This window comes from Phalangium opilio, unplaced genomic scaffold, assembly GCF_054372755.1.
Source record: "Phalangium opilio isolate 3A_F unplaced genomic scaffold, DU_Popi_V2 ptg000017l_1, whole genome shotgun sequence".
Lineage (NCBI taxonomy): Eukaryota > Metazoa > Arthropoda > Arachnida > Opiliones > Phalangiidae > Phalangium > Phalangium opilio.
In genome coordinates this window covers 6,206,581-6,224,116 of record NW_028324151.1, presented here as the reverse complement: position 1 = coordinate 6,224,116, position 17,536 = coordinate 6,206,581, and the positions used below count along the sequence as shown (strand labels likewise).

Genomic DNA, 17,536 nt, shown 5'->3' with positions numbered 1-17,536 from the left:
CCGTAGACGTTTAGTACACTTTAAGTTCGATAAATTAAAATTTCCTAATTGTTTTTAACATGTCTGATTTAAAAAATGACAACTGAAAATGAAGCTCAGGAGATCTTGTACTTTTTCCGGTCAATTTCTAATACCATTGGCTACTTGTTCCTTGCCAATTAATCTAATTGGTTACGACTTCCCATTTCTGTCACCTGCTGCAGTTTCTTACTCCGCAGCTTGACGCACTCTTGATCTTAGAGTGTGCTATTCTATAGTATATCCTCTCATAGACTCATTACTCCCAGAAGAGCGATTCAATTCGTGTTTGTCGAATTGAAAAAAAGTGAAATCTCGTTCGTAAAGCCACGATATGGGGGCGACACTAGTTCTATCTACTTCATTCTTGTACAGCAAAAGAGGGTGTAAATGAGATGACTCGGGAAGTTTTTTGACGGATGGCGGAGAGGTTAGGTTCCCCCTAGTGCGCTATCTCTCTTCTTTTTCATTGATTATTAATATGTCATTTGTTGGTTGGTCCGCGCGTGCATGTAGTGTCGTGTCGAGATTCCCCGTCACGACACTGTCTCTATCTATAAGTACATACATGAACGCGGTCTTTCATAGAGAAAAAAGAGAACAAAAAGAAATTCATCGTTCCAAGTGACAAATCATTTCCCAGAGCTATTATTTCCCATCGATAAAACTATAAGTTTATAAGATATGTTCCTTCATAAGTAAGACACTTCCTATACTTCGTAATGCTGCTAGAGACTTACAGCTCGAGCTAGTTCTAGCAGAACGACAAGCGAGAATTGAAGTCCTACACCCGGTGGTTAATTTTGCAGGACCAAGTTCCATCTAGGTCCTATTTAGCCTGAACTAAGCCTTTGACAGCGCCTCACCAGGCGTCGCATTACCACGAATCTATGACCTACTTCAATCACTTTATGACAAGCTCCAGTTTTTAACCAGTGACAAACTTATGGTGAACATATCTCATGAACTTATGGTCTGTTATAAGTTTATAAGATATGTTTCATAAGTATGACACTACATATATTTCGTAATGCTACTGAGAGACTTACAGCTCGAGCTAGTTCGAGAACGACGGAAGCGAGAATTGATTGTCTACACTCGGTTAATTAATTTTGCAGTCCATCTACGTCCTATTTAGTCTGCATTACTAAGCCTTTGACAGCGCCTCACCAGGCGTCGCTTTACCAGAATCTATGACCTACCTCCCTCACTTCATGACAAGCTCCAGTTTGTAACCAGTGACAAACTTATGCAGGAACAATACATATCTTATGTACTTATGATAAAACCAAACCTTTGAGATAGACAAAAGGCAAAAGCGTTTTGACATTCAAAGGCCTACTTTTAATTCAGTTTTGCAGAAACAAAAGTCAATCAATAATGCTTGGGGTATCAATTAACTATTTCAAATAAATAGACCATATAATACTTGAGACCAGGGTGCAGTTATACAGGGTGATTCAGAGATGTATGCGTTCCTTGCAACAGTAGATTCCTTGCAAAATTTGGAGTCGAATTTTCCTGAGCGGTTTTGGTCTAAACCGAACCGTTTCAGAGTTACAAGCCCTTAAACTCCGGGCCCATTTGGGCCCAAATACCCCCTTCAGACGGTTCGTAAAATCTTGGTCTAATAAGAAAGCTTGTTTAATACTCTTGTTACTTTTGAAAAAAAAAACAACAAACAAACAGGTCGTAAAGCGATTTTGGTTAAACGAAATTCATGTTTTCTGAAGAAACATGCGATATCTAACATTGCTCCTTACTATCTTTCTCAAGCAAGCGTTTAGTTTTAACGTGTCGTCTGAAGAGGGTATTAAACAAGAGGTGAAGAAAGAAGTTTAAAATGAGCTATTATCGGTGATTGCCAATTTGAGAAGGTCTTAATTTCAAATTCACATTTTTGCCTCCAAGCTTCCGCTAGAGCTTTCCACCCTCTTCAGACGAAGCATAAAAAGTACTTTCAATAAATGTTTTTTGGATATTTCTTTATTTCGATGTGGTGCTCCCGCGCACTACAGTCGTGCGGTTCGAGAATTTCTAAACGAACAATACCCAGGAAGATGGATAGGACGCGCTGGACCAGTGCTGTGGCCTCCCCGTTCTCCAGATTTAAATCCACTGGATTTTTTCTTGTGGGGAACCATGAAAGCCATGGTTTACTTTTCACCAGTTCCAACAAGAGACGTTCTTTGGGAGCGCATTGAACATGCTGCGGCGAACATTCGAGAACATCCGGAAATGATAAATAGTGTGCAAGGGTCTTTTAGACGTCGGGCTCAGGCATGCATCAACACCAATGGTGCTCATTTTGAGCAACTTCTTTCATAAGTCGTTGAAGACCTTTTGTTGCAATTTAATTCTTTTGTTTCAATTTAATTCGTTTGTCACATCGAAATAAAGAAATATCCAAAAAACATTTATTGAAAGTACTTTTTATGCTTCGTCTGAAGAGGGTGGAAAGCTCTAGCGGAAACTTGGAGACAAAAATGCGAATTTGAAATTAAGAACTTCTCAAATTGGCAATCACCGATAATAGCTCATTTTAAACTTCTTTCTTCACCTCTTGTTTAATACCCTCTTCAGACGACACGTTAAAACTAAACACTTGCTTGAGAAAGATAGTAAGGGGCAATGTTAGGTATCGCATGTTTCTTCAGAAAACCTGAATTTCGTTTAACCAAAATCGCTTTATGACCTGTTTGTTTTTTTTTTTCAAAAGTAACAAGAGTATTAAACAAGCTTTCTTATTAGACCAAGATTTTACGAACCGTCTGAAGGGGGTATTTGGGCCCAAATGGGCCCGGAGTTTAAGGGCCGGTTTAGACCAAAACCGCTCAGGAAAATTCGACTCCAAATTTTGCAAGGAATCTACTGTTGCAAGGAACGCATACATCTCTGAATCACCCTGTATATACATTATATTTTCTTTTTCAGCTATTGCTCTGTTTGAGCTAAGAATTATCCATAATGTCTAAGGAAATGTTACGTATACTATATTCAAGTTCCAACAAGTTCAAACATGCAGTCAACATTTTGTTAGGTAACTGTTAGTAGCCTGTTACGTAATACTTAAAAATTACGGAGCGGTATGAAATGAGCCACTATTAAGTTTAATATTTCTTACCTAACTTTTTGAAAGGCATTTAATTATTCCTTCAATAGAAAAATATAATTCATTCATATTTGTTTACATCTACAAAACGTTTTAGACATAGAATTCATACATCCTCAGTTCATATAATGAGGAAGTTAGAAAAAAAATTTAATTAAGACTACTGAAATTAAGCTCTTAACACTTAGCTAAACCACGCTCTACATAAAAACTTAAGTCACCAATGTACATTAGAACATAAGTGTATAAGATATGTTCCATAAGTATGACACTTTTTATACTTCGTAATGCTACTGAAAGACTTACAGCTCGAGCTAGTTCGAGAACGACAAGCGAGAATTGATTTGTCTACACTCTCTTGGTTAATTTTGCAGGACTTCCATCTAGCTCCTATTTAGTCTGTACTAAGTCTTTGACAGCGCCTCACCAGGAAATCATCGCTTTACCTCGAATCTATGACCTATACTTCAATCACTTCATGATAAGCTCCAGTTTGTAACCAGTGACAAACTTATGGAACATATCTTTTAAACTTATGCTGTTACAACTACTTTAGTTTCAATATTATGCCAAGTTTTCAATTCAGACTAAAAAACAGAGGTCTAGGTAATAGAAAATAATGACCTATAATTGGCCTAATAATAAGGTATAAAAGGTTTTAGTCGCGTTGATGATAGTCACAATCAACGTTCAACTTCGAGTAATTAAAATAATTCAATCTAACCGGTGATTAAAGAAAAGGAATCACAATGTTCATGTTGGGGAAGTTAGTATTTGCGCTTAGTTGCCTCGTCTTATGTGTGTCGGCTACTTGGGAGTTTCAAAATGGGTGTAAGTATTTGTGAAAGTTATCATCCCAAAACCTGGCGCCTAATTTAACTTTTAATCGGGTCTATTCTGTAAAGCTTGGATATTTAAACCATGGAACTTCACTTGGGGAACCTTAGAGATTCCCGAAATTCCCGAGCCAAACTACAATTGGACTGCGTTCGAAATACCAGCCTTGCCCAAGTTTCCTAGAACCGATGTGTTCCCAGACCCCAGTGGATGGTTCAATGCATTTTACAGGTTTGATGAAGCCAATGAAACATCACCTGCCAAACCCGATGATAACTCAACGAGAGAAGACAGTCCACCTTCCAGAGTACCTCGCGTTTATCCCTGAGGTTATGGAACTAACTATTGGTCTAATCCAATTGCTGATCATTATTTTACAAGTCGCGCGTCATTTTGTTTATTTATTTAAATATAACGGAGATTTATTTCTATACAAAAGAAAAATTCCTAAACATAAATTTTTAATTAAGGCATTTATACCGTGTATTGTTAGCTAAGTATAAGACAATAAAGAAATTTTAAGGCTGAAATTTCTTTACTTTAACTGCTTTGTTGACCAGATCGTATTGCTGGTGTTGCGTCATCATAGGTTAATAAAACGTATAAGTAAATAGAAATTTATATTATCCAATGGCTGCCAGAAAATTGCAACATGCAGCGTGATTTAATCTTCAGTTACTGCAGTGCAAATATTGTAAATAATTTGTCATTGTGGCTGGAACACGTTAACGTAAAAAACTATGTTAGTATTATCGATATCAACCTGTTTAAACAGACTGTTAAAAAACACGTTATCTCACGTTTGCAATAAATCACATGTTTTTGAAGTCTTTTCGTGTTCCCTTCAATCACTGGTTGAAAGTTTGGCCCATGAGGCAGTTGCGCGGAAATGGCAAATGGGTGAAATAATATCGGAAATTTTAGCCTAACATCAACAACTTAAAGACCGTTATTGTTCAAATTCAACGCGAGTATTCAGATTAGTATTACTTTCCTAAAGTGGTTTGTTCCCCATGTCCATGCATAGGAATTGTTGGGCATAACAGCATGAGTGCAATAACTGACCTTAATAGCGACGTCCATGTCTAAACGACATACAAACATTTTAGATTTGACACTGAATCACCGCAATTAACAGGGTGGTGATTGGTTTAGGAAGTAGGTCGAGCTTTGACGTCGTATTTTAAACTCTTAATATTATATATTTACGTTAACTTCACTGGGTTTTTCTTTAATCTGCTAGCGCGATACCGGATGTTTTGTAGAGGAAGTTACTTCCTATAGCTCTTTAAATTGTATATTGTAGTGTGCAGTTTAATCCTATAGTGTTTTACGGAATGATTCATTAGTTTTAAATTGACGCAAAACCTTTGATTATTGTCATCATCTAACAATTAAATTAAATCCAGTAAACACCCCCCCCCTGTTATGACTCAACTGGTTATAACCGTCTTTCAAATTATTTAGTAACCATTGCAAGGTTTTTTTTAGTGTTTTTGGCCGGGATTTTTTTTTCTTTTTTGTCATGTGTGTAGTGTAAATATTATACATCCTAAATTATAGTACAATATTATGAAATATTAGTAAATATTATGGGAAAACCCGCAATTAGTACATAGTGCATAGTATAATTCTATGGTTCATAAGTATCGGCAGAAGTAAGATGAGACTAGAAGTACTGAGCTAACCAAATTCTTCACTCTGCGAAGGTGAATATTCTTGATAACAACACCAACGGTTGGCCCTCTGGTAGCGGTTTCTGAATTTTCCCTCGAAAACGTGAGACGATCGCGGCGGTAGACGGCCGAACTAGATTCCAGCACCCGCGTCCGTGTTCCGCGGCTTTAGGTTGAGGGGAAGGAGGTAGGAAATGTTTTTGAAACTCGACCAATTTTTTTCTCAGTAGTGTAGGCGCGTGGGAAGCGGCATAAAATCTTCAAATTTGTTCACTAGTGCCAGGATCTACTACCAATGCTAGAGCTCTTTACTTCTAGTATCATCTTACTTATGGTATCGGTCTGCTATAGGGGCTTCTATCGACAGAATTGATTTGAAATATTCGTGGTTTTAAGGGTACAATTTGTTTAATTATATATTTTTTTACTTCGAGGTATTTAAAGTGAAACATCGTACTATCTGTAACAATAAACGCGATAATTAAAAATAATTATCACCAGATATTATAACTTCCACTACTACACTAACTAACAAAGGGTTGGTTGCATTAGGTTATTTTTGGAAAGCATATACCCCTAAGTTACGTCTATAAATGCGAGTCTGTGATTTTCGATACATAAAAAGTAAAATTTTATCGTTTTGGGTTGCTGGAGCAATAATTAAAAACTTTTCATGACGACCTTGAAAAACCGTTCAAGGACATTCGAGGTCTTTTCAACTTTCTACCCTCTGGCTCTTTATGCACAGTGAGGCTAAAAACTCCCGCAAGATTTGATGGAAATCAAGTCACTTTTAGACGGGAAACCACCTTAAAGGGAGGGTGAAATGGAAATTCAAGTGATTTTTAATCGATTCTTCTACTAATTAAGACTAATCTGCATAGTGAACATCCAAGAAAAAACAGCAAATGATTTTAAAATTACAATTATTTTTATTTTATTTCATGTATAATTTTAAATAAGTACCTCCGACCAATCGCGTAACGCCCTGCCTTTTTATTAACAAATTTCTCGTGGCACGTTCCGTGTCGAATGAAATTTATCGCAAGATTTGATAAAATTTGCGCGCGATGTGAAAATTGTGGCGCGAGACATGGAGCACTTGCCACGATAATTTTGTTAACAAAAAGGCAGGGCGTTACGTGATTGGTCGTAGGGGCTTATTTCAAATTATCCATGAAATGTAATAAAAATAATTTGAATTAAAAATCATTCGAATGTATTTCCTGGATGTTTCACTTTCACTATCCAGATTGGTCTTACAATTAGTAGAATAATCGGTTAAAAAAATCACCTGATTTTCTACTTCACCCTCCCTTTACGTTTTATCACTAAATCGGTAATTTATCGATACAAGAAAATTCCCTCTCGAAAATAATCTACAAAATAAACCTTTCAAAGTCTGGAACGCGTTTATGGGTAGTTTTCTCAGTTCAGTGTTTATAATTCTTTGTCAGTGTTTAGAGTAACTTTAGACTTGCAGATAATTGCGGTAGTACAAGTTCTGCTAAAATTACAATGAATCTAATGGTATTTTGCCTATTAGAGAAAGTTTAAGCCTAATTAGGCCAAAAATTCAACTTGAAGGCGACCATCAACGTTTAACCTAACACGTGACTTTGTAAGTATTTTATACAGGATGTTTCTGATAAGTCTGGTGGCATAAAATAAAGGGGATGTTCTTTGGGGAAATCGATTTTGAGTCGAAAGTGTAACTTCTATCTATTCTATTTTGCCTTCCCGGACACTGTTTTCGATTTATGATCAATGGAGTGTTTTAGGGATGACCCCTTAATTAAATTATAAATCATTGTCTCAATCAGTTTCTTAATTAAATTTTAGGGGTCATCCGTAAAATACTTTGACCAATATTAACTCGATTTGAAACAGTGTCCCTTAGGGGAAATTGAGATAGAAGTTACATTTTAGACTCCTAAAGAACATCCCCCTTAATTTATGCCTGCCAGATTTATCACAAACACCCTGTATATCTATCAAAACTAAATTTAAATGCTTCTTAATTTTTCAATTGTATAGAAATAAAATTATTTAGTTTCCAGCATTTTTCATGCAGGGCTGCCAATAAATTAATTATTTTTATAAATCAACTCTTAAACTTCTTTAATTAAGATTATGTTCTAAAAAATATTTATATCGTAACACGTGACAATTTAATATTCAAAATTGAAATTAATATTCCAATAAATAAACCCGAGAAATTAGAAATTTCCCACCATTAGAATAAAATTCCCACGCAGACTTCAATAATTAAAATAATTAAAACGCACAATAAATAAACCGGAAATCTATCATTCTTTAATTAACAATATATCCTATACCTTTTTATTATTAATAAATATTACGCCCCTAAATCTTACACCCCTAAATACCTGAACCTTCGCAACTTTACGTCGGTAACCCCGATGTAAAACTGGTCAACGTGGCGCAAGATTCCCGCCTAAATTATAATATATTACCACGTCACCATTCACCAACCCAAATTAATAAATAAAACCAAAAAAATAATAAACGTTAAAGGTCCGCATGCCATTCATGTTTCACCTAAAGTTCCAACCTCAAAACACGTGCGTACGTATTTTGCACAAAAAATTGCGTCGAGTTGAAACACAACATTACCTTAACCTCTCTGCCGCTGACGTAAATATCGTCACGCCAAAAAGAACCAACCGTATATGAAAACGATGCATGAGAGAAATAATACGTCTCCATTTCATAAAAGAGACAATCCCCCTAATGACGTCAAGGAAAGAAAAATCCGTAAAGTCTCTCTGTGTGTGATTTCAAATTGAACCCGCGCGCTAACTCAAACTATAGTATCCTATAATATAGAGATAAACTAAAAACTGAAATAAAAGGATGCGAAAGAGATAACGGAAATTTCCAACTCGCGTCAAAGGCAAAGTGGGTAAAAGACTCAAAGTTGGAAGGGGAATTTTTTTACTGCGCTATACTTCGTCCCCTTCAGTGACGGATTCAAATTGTATTTAAAAACCGACTAATAATGGAAACCGCTTCAGAGCTATTCAAACAGCAGGTGAGAGAAGACACACTCTCTAAACAATCACGTAATATAGATATAAAAAATAATTTTGAAAGAAACTCTAAACAATCACGTAAATATAGATATAAAAATAATTTTGAAAGAATCTCTAAACAATCACGTAATATAGATAGATATAAAAATAATTTTGAAAAAGAAAAACAAAATGGAATTAACTAAGTCGTTCATCTTTGCGCTGGTCTTAACCATTACCATCGTTAACCAAGTTAACGGTAACCGCAAATCAACTGATATTATGAAATTGCTCAAAAGGGCCTACAGGTCAGTTATGAATAGACGTTCGGTGAAATGTAACGTTGCCAGTGTTCCCGAAGAAGATAAACTAAAGATTGACCAACGCTCACCGTATTTTTATACTCTTACCATTAACGAACGACTTGATTCGCCGGACTGCAATCTTTTCAACAGAGAAGAACTAACTAAACGATACGAAAATCGTACAGAATCAAACGCAATTAAGAACTTTTGCCGTGAAAATTTGACCCTATCAAAATTCTATCCTTCCGAATTTAAAGGCGATTGCCCCTACTATTGGAAGGTTAATCACAACCCTAACCGACTTCCGGAATATTTGATGGAAGCCGAATGTTTATGCGACAAACCAAAGAGGACACTGTTCCCGAATAACGCTAATGTCGAGGAAAAGTGTGAAAAGATGACCTACGATGTCCCGGTAATGTACAAGGAAAGATGCAGCGCGGATATGGTCAGTCAGTACAGAATGGCCATTGAAAAGATTACAGTGGGATGCGTTAAAACCATCGCAACCAGGATTAGCCTAAATTTACGCCCCATTGACGAAACTGCGATGCCGACGATGACGGTATGACCAAATACCGCAACATTAATCATATTTACTACTAGAGTTTTTATGTTAATTTATAATCATATTGATTATGTTATACTTAGTTATAATTATTTAATAATAAAATTGACTACTAGCCTAGCTTTGACAAATTATTGCCAACAATGGCCTAAATCTTTAAGTTATTTATTAAAATGTTTTAAAATAGAAAAATATATTGTTAATTTATGCATAATCATATTGATTGTGTCTAAGTCGCTGATTATTTTATTACATTGCCTAGCTGATATTTTTAAAAAATTATTTATTATAAACAATAAAATATTTTATAATACTTTGCAAAAATTATATAACGTGTTTGTCTATTTATAATAATTCAAATTTCCGACTTCAATTTTATTTTCCAAGAATTGATATTAAACTTTTCTTAATATCTTTCTCTTTTATATGTAGATTAGATAAACAAAAACAGAGCTTATTTGCCACTCTTACGATTAGTAAGGTGATTTAGTTTTTTCTTTCTTACGAGGTTCATTATAAGTTAATTAATTAATTTATTAAATTGGTACTAAATTAAATTAATTTGTGCCTTCATATTAACTTAAAAAAACTAAATAATCAATTTCCGTAAATCACGTGCAGTGTATAACATAGAGAACTAATCCGCAATCGTTGGTAACTTCAACTTGGCGCGAAACGTGAGCGCTTGATTACGCAATTTAAACAAAAAGGGAACTTCCCTTTCCCTACAACAGGAAATTGTTACGTAACAGTGACGTTTAAATATTACAACTCTTGTCTCTCGTAAGTCTCGGATAGTTAATTTTGTACAGTGCAACTGCCAGCAGCGCCAACGTCTCTCTAGAATATGTGGCATTGATCGAGGTGGAATTTGTTTAGGGAAAATACCCGTTTATTTTTACAGAAGAAAGTGTAAGTTATTTTAATGTGAATTAAGATACCTATTTAGTTTAAATATTTAACAAGAAAAAAATAATAATATTGCTGGTGTATTTATTAATATTTTGAAAATAAACTAATTTATTTTGAAATTATTTGTTTAAATATGATTTATTGTCTTATAGAGGTCGGTAAAAAGTTAACCGATCGAAGGCCAAAAGTCGAGGTAAAAATTTGCGTACTTATTTGTGAAAGCAAAGATGTCTTATCTCAATTTTTGATGTTATTGAAACTTAATATCTTTGGAGTTCATTAACTTGTAGCTTAAAGTATCTTTATAAGGTTTATTTATTTATTTATTTTATTTTTAATATTTCAGATATGGCTTTTAGATATTAAAATGCTCTGAAGATTAGGACTTTTTGAATTTTAAGACTACTAAGTCCAGACTTCCCATATATTTATAGAAACAAATTTAGGTCAAAACAAAAATTAAGCTTGGACACCATATAATTTGGGTTTTCCAAACTGTCCCAAGTTAACAAAAATAATGTTTTGTGCTTAGCTATGAAATTAGAGTTTCCAAAAGCTGATTTTTACCAAAAACTATGATTATATGTATATCTACAGTATGTTTCTGATAAGTTTGTCATAAATTAAGGGGATGTTCTATGGAAAATCGATTTTGAGTCGAAAATGTAACTTCTATCTATGACATTTTGCCACAAGGGTCACGGTTTTCGAGTTATGATTTGACTCAGTGTTTTAGGGATGACCTCTTAATTATGTGAAAAAAAAAAAAATTACCCAAAAAGTTTGACGTGGTTCAAAAATCCGTGACACATATTGCACAAATTTAAGATATAAAATCAAAACGAGACATAAAACTAATGATCCTTATCATAGTTCTTCTGAAGTTGTGACGTCAACCACATTTATCTCGTAAAATCTCTTAATTACATCCGTATTAATTATCTAGATAAATTAAGTTTAATAATAATAATTAAAAAAATGTTATTATATATTTTTAGACGCGGAAACTTAAAAATAGACTTTTAATTAAGCGTCGAGACCAATTAGCCGATACCAGGAACACCCCCCCTAACTATAACAGTAGCTAGCTAGCAAGCCATCGATTTCAATTTTTTCTTAAGAGGAGTATAGCTATGTTCGTCTTAGCAAGTTCACAAGTCTTTAATCTTACTGAGATTAATTCCAGTTTCTTAGAAAGTTACAGTGGCAAGCCTTGGCCGTAATGGATTTCCCCTGTACCTTTATAATGAAATTAATCTTCAAGACCCTCCGGTGAGTATATACCTACCCCTTCTAAACCCTTAATCGTAGAAAAATGAACCGGAAAATGGATCACAATGAAATATGACTCTCATAAACAGGGTTACCCCCTTTCCCCTGGCTCATCTTGGGCCCCATCTCGCCTATACAGGGTGTTTATGATAACTCTTGCTAACAAAATTAAAATTAATAGGGGATGTTCTTTGCGAAATCATTTTTGAGTCGAAAATGTAACTTCTATCTATTTCCATTTTGTTACCCACAAGGGACACTTTTTTCGATTTAAGATTCTATTAGTGTTTTAGGGATGACCCATTCCTTAATTAAATTAGAAATCATTGTCTTAATCAGTTTCTTGATTAAATTTTAAGGGGGCATCCGTAAAATACCTTGACTAATCTTAACTCGAAAACAGCTAGGCCTAGTGTCCCTTGTGGCCAAAAAATGGAGATAGAAGTTATATTTTCTATAGTCAAAATTGATTTCCCAAAGAACATCCCCTTCTTAATTTATGGCGTGCAGACTTATCAGAAGCACCCTGTAATAAAAGTGAAGAAAAAAAGGGTAGCAAATTAAATCTATTTACTAACTTTCTACAAGAAGTCTCGAAACTAGGGATTATAATATTAATTACATATTTTTATACCAGCACGCGCATCTACATTAGTTATTTTCGTATAGGTTTGTTTAACCTTTAACCTTTGGTTTGGTTTCCTAATGAAATATCTACGAAATAAAATAAGCTTAATTAAAAATTTATCACTGACCAATTTTTGCAGACTCAACGTCTTCCCATCTAGTTGAGTCAAAAGTTTTATCGTCTGAAAATGCCTTTAGTTATATTCTAAAATGTTATGAATTTTGAACGCGAAAAAAATTTGGAAACCGTTTTGACAATTAAAATTATAAAGTTACGGTAAGTAACCGTTTCACTAAAGTTTCAACGCATTGTCAATGTGTATCAAAAAGATTTTTCTTCAAACTATACAGGGTGTTTCAGATAAGTCTGGTGGCATGAGTGGTGGGATGTTCTTAGGGAAATCAATTTTGAGTCAAAAATGTAATTTCTATCTCCATTTTGCCACAAGGGACACTGTTTTCAAGTTAAGATTGTGCATAGTATTTTACGGATGACCCCTTAAATTTAATTAAGCAACTGATTAAGACTATGATTTCTAATTTAATTAATTAAGGGGTCATCCCTAAAACACTAATCAAATCATAACTCGAAAACAGTGTCCCTTGTGACAAAATGGAGATAGAAGTTAGATTTTCTATAGTCAATATCAATTTCCCAAAGAACATACATCCCCCTTAACTTATGTCAGCTAGACTTATCAGAAACACCTTGTATGAAACTTAAGGATATTTATAATGTTTCGCTCAAAGTCTTTGATTAAAAAAATTACCGCTCTTTGGGTAAAAGTGTGGTAATTTTTCTAATTTGTGAGTAAGGGAATCCTAGCTAATGGACCGTAATAACTGCATGGGAACTTTGTACACATACCCCTCTAGGTGGATAAAAAATAGGGTACTTTATTAATTTTCAAAAAAATGGACGGCGCAATTTTCTACAATTCAAAATCATTACTGAATGAACATAGATAATGGGTTGAGATACCTGAGAGAGTATCTGGGCACTACTTAACCCAACAAAGAGAGGCCTGGTCGAGGGTTAGAGCAAGAGGAATCCATCAGGAAATACCTAAACAATTCTACCCACATACTCGTCAAAAACACCGTCTCTGCTAAAGAAGGCTACAGATATTTTAGTATATCGTCAGATGTTCATTTATAGAAGTAAATCAATTTAAAATGGATTCCATGATGTTTGGGAAACAATAACTAATGAAACTATGAGGGCTGAAACTTTTTAAAGCCTTTAAAGGGAATATTTTAAATTTATCCTTAAAATAAAGGAATTGGTGTAAAATTTGGGAAACAATGGGATGAAATTGGTGTACAATTTGGGAAACAATGGGAAGAAATTGGTGTAAAATTTGGGAAACAATGGGAAGAAATTGGTTAAAAACTATACTTAGACAGTTTTACAGAAAAATAGGAGAAAATATGGAGAATAAAACTTGCTTAGTTCAGTCGATATGCAAATTGCAAATAATAAATACTATCTTGAACCACAGCCGCCCTACGCCCGTTACAAGACATCCGAATAAATTACTTGAACTTGAAAACATACAATACCCAAACCCAAACCAAAACCCAGCTAATTTAATCAGAATTAAAGTTTTAAATTTCTTTTTTCTTTCTTTCGAAAGAAAGGTAAATTAAAAAAAGAGAAAAAGGTACAAATTAACGTTGGGTCCTTTTGAGCTAAGCTTCGAATTTCCAAGAGTTCTTAAATTTCACGGACCGACTCCCGGATTTACACCTGGACAAGGTGGATTGTCAGTCTTGCATAAGGCCTTCCATAAAGACTAAATTGAACTTTTTCATGGACCAGATAAGAGAGGATTGGGCTTAGTTTTTGGTAGGAAGACCAGACCTAGACGTTCGTCAAGGAAGCTAGTCGTCCCCGGGTGATTTTAAGCTAACTACCTTTATATTAGCCAAGGCCCGCATGCCCTTCTCTCATCGTATATTATTCCAAGTGCCTTGTAAAACAAAACGGATTTATCGGAGGCGATAAAAAAGGCTTAAAGCGCCTGCACCATGAACGCAACTAGGCCTAAACAGACTAAAACGCTAAAATTGCTCCATTTGTATTCAATGACCATCTGGTACGAGGGATTAAGACAACTAACAAGCCCCTAGGCTCCTATATTTCCAGCAATGGAAAATGAATTATATATTTTTTCCTACAAAGGCCTATAACAAAAAATTAAAAGTTAAAACTAAGTAAATAGTGAATCGGTTTAATTATATTTCTGGGTTCTTAATGGTGCCTTGAATGTCTCCAGAGAAATGCCCCTATATTGCGACCCAAAAGAACAATATTTAATTGGTTAACGCGTACTCACAAACGTCAACAACTGGACCGAACTTTTAAAAAATAAGCCTACCATTTAGTTTTAAATTTGAATATTATGCCTTTCACTTAAACCTCCCTTGCGTTGCCGAAAAACCTTTCAAAATAGTACACAGTCAATTTATGCCCTAAAACATAAGCCTATCATACTCTCCATAAGTATAGGGTCGGAGTAAAAAAAAGGAAGAAGAAAGACTCCTGGTGGCGTTTTTGACGTAACTAGAAACTGAAATACATAGTAACAACTAATAGCCAATCGCCTACCGAAAGGTAGGGGCGTGCGAAAGGTACACTGGGAGCGTTACGGTGCCGCAGGTCGCCCATCTTCAATTCCACTCCATTTTACCTCATTTATCCCTGCCTATTCATTTACTAAACATGTTCAGTCAAAATGGCTACACATTATGAAACGAACTACAGATGGCACCGCGATCTCTTCAATTAATGCCTCGCATGAACTAAAGCCCCTATGTCAAAGCCATACTTATTCATAACAGCCTTATGTCTTTACCAAACATGTCCAGTCAAAATGGCTACACATTATTAAACGAACTACTAATGGCGTCGCGATGCCTCGCATGGATAAAAGCCCCAATGTCAGAGCCATACTTATTCACTACAGCCTTATGTCTTTACCAAACAAGTCCAGTCAAAATGGCTACCCATTATAAAACGAGCTACAGATGGCGCCTCTATCTCTTCAATTAATACCTCGCATGGACAACAGATCCTATGCCAGAGCCATACTTATTCACTACAGTCTTATGTCTTTACCAAACATGTCCAGTCAAAATGGCTACACATTATAAAACGAACAACTCGCTGTGGCGTCTTCTTTTTCCTATTTTTCCCATTTTTATGATTTGTGGGTTGGCGCATTTTACGAGGGTTCTTTCTATAAATTGGGGGCCCCCGAGACGTACGGTGTGGGCGTCCATAAAAAACAAACGGGGCATCCATATAATATTCACGGTTTCTTAGGTCCGAAGAAAATTTCCATGATTACGTTTTATGAAAACGGATGTTTGCGCAAGGACTTTGCCGTAAAATCCTCTTATTTACTGGCCATAAGGAGCCCGGAGATGATCAAACTACGATCACTATTCAACTTACCCAAATTAATAACCCCAAAGCCGGAAAGTGTGCCTTTTCTCCACGCCTATGTCTTCCTAATTATTCCATTTCCTCTAATGTCCCTACATTAACTGGTATAACGTGAACAGACTGTATTTAGGTTTCGTATAGGAAAAGGACTCCCCTCGTAAAGATCAAAGTGTCATCTCTATAAAATTAATCTTTTAACCCTATAACCCTATAGGGGCTAAGTTATACCCTTCCATCCAGTACGGATGGTATTGTTCATGCATGCACCTTTTTCTTAGTTGTCGCGATACTTCTTAACGTTTTATCGACACATTTTATACGGTCATTTAGAACTATAGTCGATAATATACACTGTTTTTTATCGATGGGGTCCATTTGGATTATTAAATACAAAATGGTAACTTATATGTCAAGTGTAAATAGATTAGAAACTGCATGAGAACGAGGGATATGGGTTTAATGTTTGGAAGATAGCATTGACCTTTCACCTGGGGTTAAAAACGATGGACTAATGAATTAATTGTTTAAACTTTGAGAATGGCTTAGCTAGCTTCAAAATGTTTTCCCTGACTTTTTCCTTTAATTTTTCCAGACTATTTCCTGAAATGTTCACTGATTATTTCCTTTAATTTTCAGTAACTATTTCATCTAATTTTCCCTGATATTTTTAGGTCAAAGGTTAACAGTAGATTTTAAAGAATATTATTTTTACAAATGAACCCTTCAGGTTGTATTTTAATCATATTTAAAGTATTAAAATAAAGTTCAAAGAGTTTTTGAAACTTCCTAAATCTTTAATTCCCTGAATATTCCAGGTTTTTCCGTGACCCTGGTGAACCTTGTCATAAAAGGTTCCTTAAAACGTTGATATTGTGTTACACTGCGTTGGAAATTTAGTACACTAAAAATTACCAGACTGAAATAAAATTCCCCGAGTTGTTAAAATTCCCTTAATGTTTTGCCATTTTTAAAACCCTGATTATTCCAGGTTTTCACTGACACGACTATGACAGCACTGTCATAAATGGTTCTTGAAACATTAGGGTAGCGAAAAACCGTTTCAGATTATGGAAAAAAACCATCTTTGAAATATTTAGTAAAAATTTCACATATTTTTAAAAGTTGGGGTAAATTTTCTTACACTTTAATACAATTCTCTCCATCGCGTGGGAGTTAAAAAACAAAAAAAAAATCAGTGAGCGCGACACCTAATACCGGAAGAAGAGACAAACGGATGCGATTGCTCTTGAATGCAATGATGGAAAGTACGTGTAACTGTAGGGACACACACACACACACACAAGAGAGACGTCACACGGTGGGAAAATTGACATCTGCATGCAGGGCAGCAGCACTAACAGTGAAAAACGTACTCTAGAGTTACCTTAGCCTTTAGAGTGGGTGAGCTATAGAATTTTCTCGCTCCAGGACCTAAATGTAATATAAAGAAATAAAGAGAAAAGGTTTTTCTCTCTGCCATCCAATCTCATCCCATCCCGAAGGGATCTTGATTAAAATTAACTAAAGCGCAGTCGATCAAATAAAACTGACCTATCCTAATGTATTTGTGGGCAAAGATAATAATGACATAAAAATTATTTTGTAAAATATATACTTCTTGAAGAAAAATGATAAAACTTGGATGGTCAAAATTTCACGTTCTTTGTGGTTTGGATTAGTCATGTGACTAATGTCATGTTTGGTTCAATTAGGTCACATTAGG

General features: G+C 35.0%; 3 protein-coding genes and 1 long non-coding RNA gene across 6 annotated transcripts in view; 2 read left to right on the top strand and 2 right to left on the bottom strand.

Annotated features, from left to right (window-relative positions):
* LOC149702729 (uncharacterized) overlaps positions 1 to 17,536 on the bottom strand; it is a 157,899-nt gene that overhangs the window by 63,236 nt on the left and 77,127 nt on the right. The window lies entirely within an intron of this gene.
* LOC149702730 (protein Wnt-4-like) overlaps positions 1 to 17,536 on the bottom strand; it is a 151,310-nt gene that overhangs the window by 59,176 nt on the left and 74,598 nt on the right. The window lies entirely within an intron of this gene.
* On the top strand, positions 3,824 to 4,474 carry LOC149702735 (uncharacterized). The gene is made up of 2 exons (XM_089865791.1): positions 3,824 to 3,961; positions 4,036 to 4,474. Exons 1-2 carry the CDS (start codon positions 3,880 to 3,882, stop codon positions 4,293 to 4,295), a joined length of 342 nt encoding a protein of 113 aa, XP_089721917.1. The 5' UTR covers positions 3,824 to 3,879; the 3' UTR covers positions 4,296 to 4,474.
* On the top strand, positions 7,050 to 9,877 carry LOC149702734 (uncharacterized). 2 transcript variants are annotated; one of them, XM_089866636.1, is made up of 2 exons: positions 7,050 to 7,264; positions 8,212 to 9,877. In XM_089866636.1, the coding sequence occupies exon 2, from the start codon at positions 8,871 to 8,873 to the stop codon at positions 9,552 to 9,554; it is 684 nt and encodes a 227-aa protein (XP_089722762.1). In that variant the 5' UTR covers positions 7,050 to 7,264; positions 8,212 to 8,870; the 3' UTR covers positions 9,555 to 9,877. The 2 variants fall into 2 exon arrangements, with proteins under 2 accessions (XP_089722762.1, XP_089722761.1); XM_089866635.1 differs by having other exon boundaries at positions 8,182 to 9,877.

Coding starts and splice junctions, on each gene's coding strand:
- LOC149702735 (XM_089865791.1), top strand. CDS start 3,880: ATGTTCATGTTGGGGAAGTTAGTATTTGCGCTTAGTTGCCTCGTCTTA. Junction 3,962..4,035: donor TTGGGAGTTTCAAAATGGGT/GTAAGTATTTGT, acceptor TATTCTGTAAAG/CTTGGATATTTAAACCATGG.
- LOC149702734 (XM_089866636.1), top strand. CDS start 8,871: ATGGAATTAACTAAGTCGTTCATCTTTGCGCTGGTCTTAACCATTACC.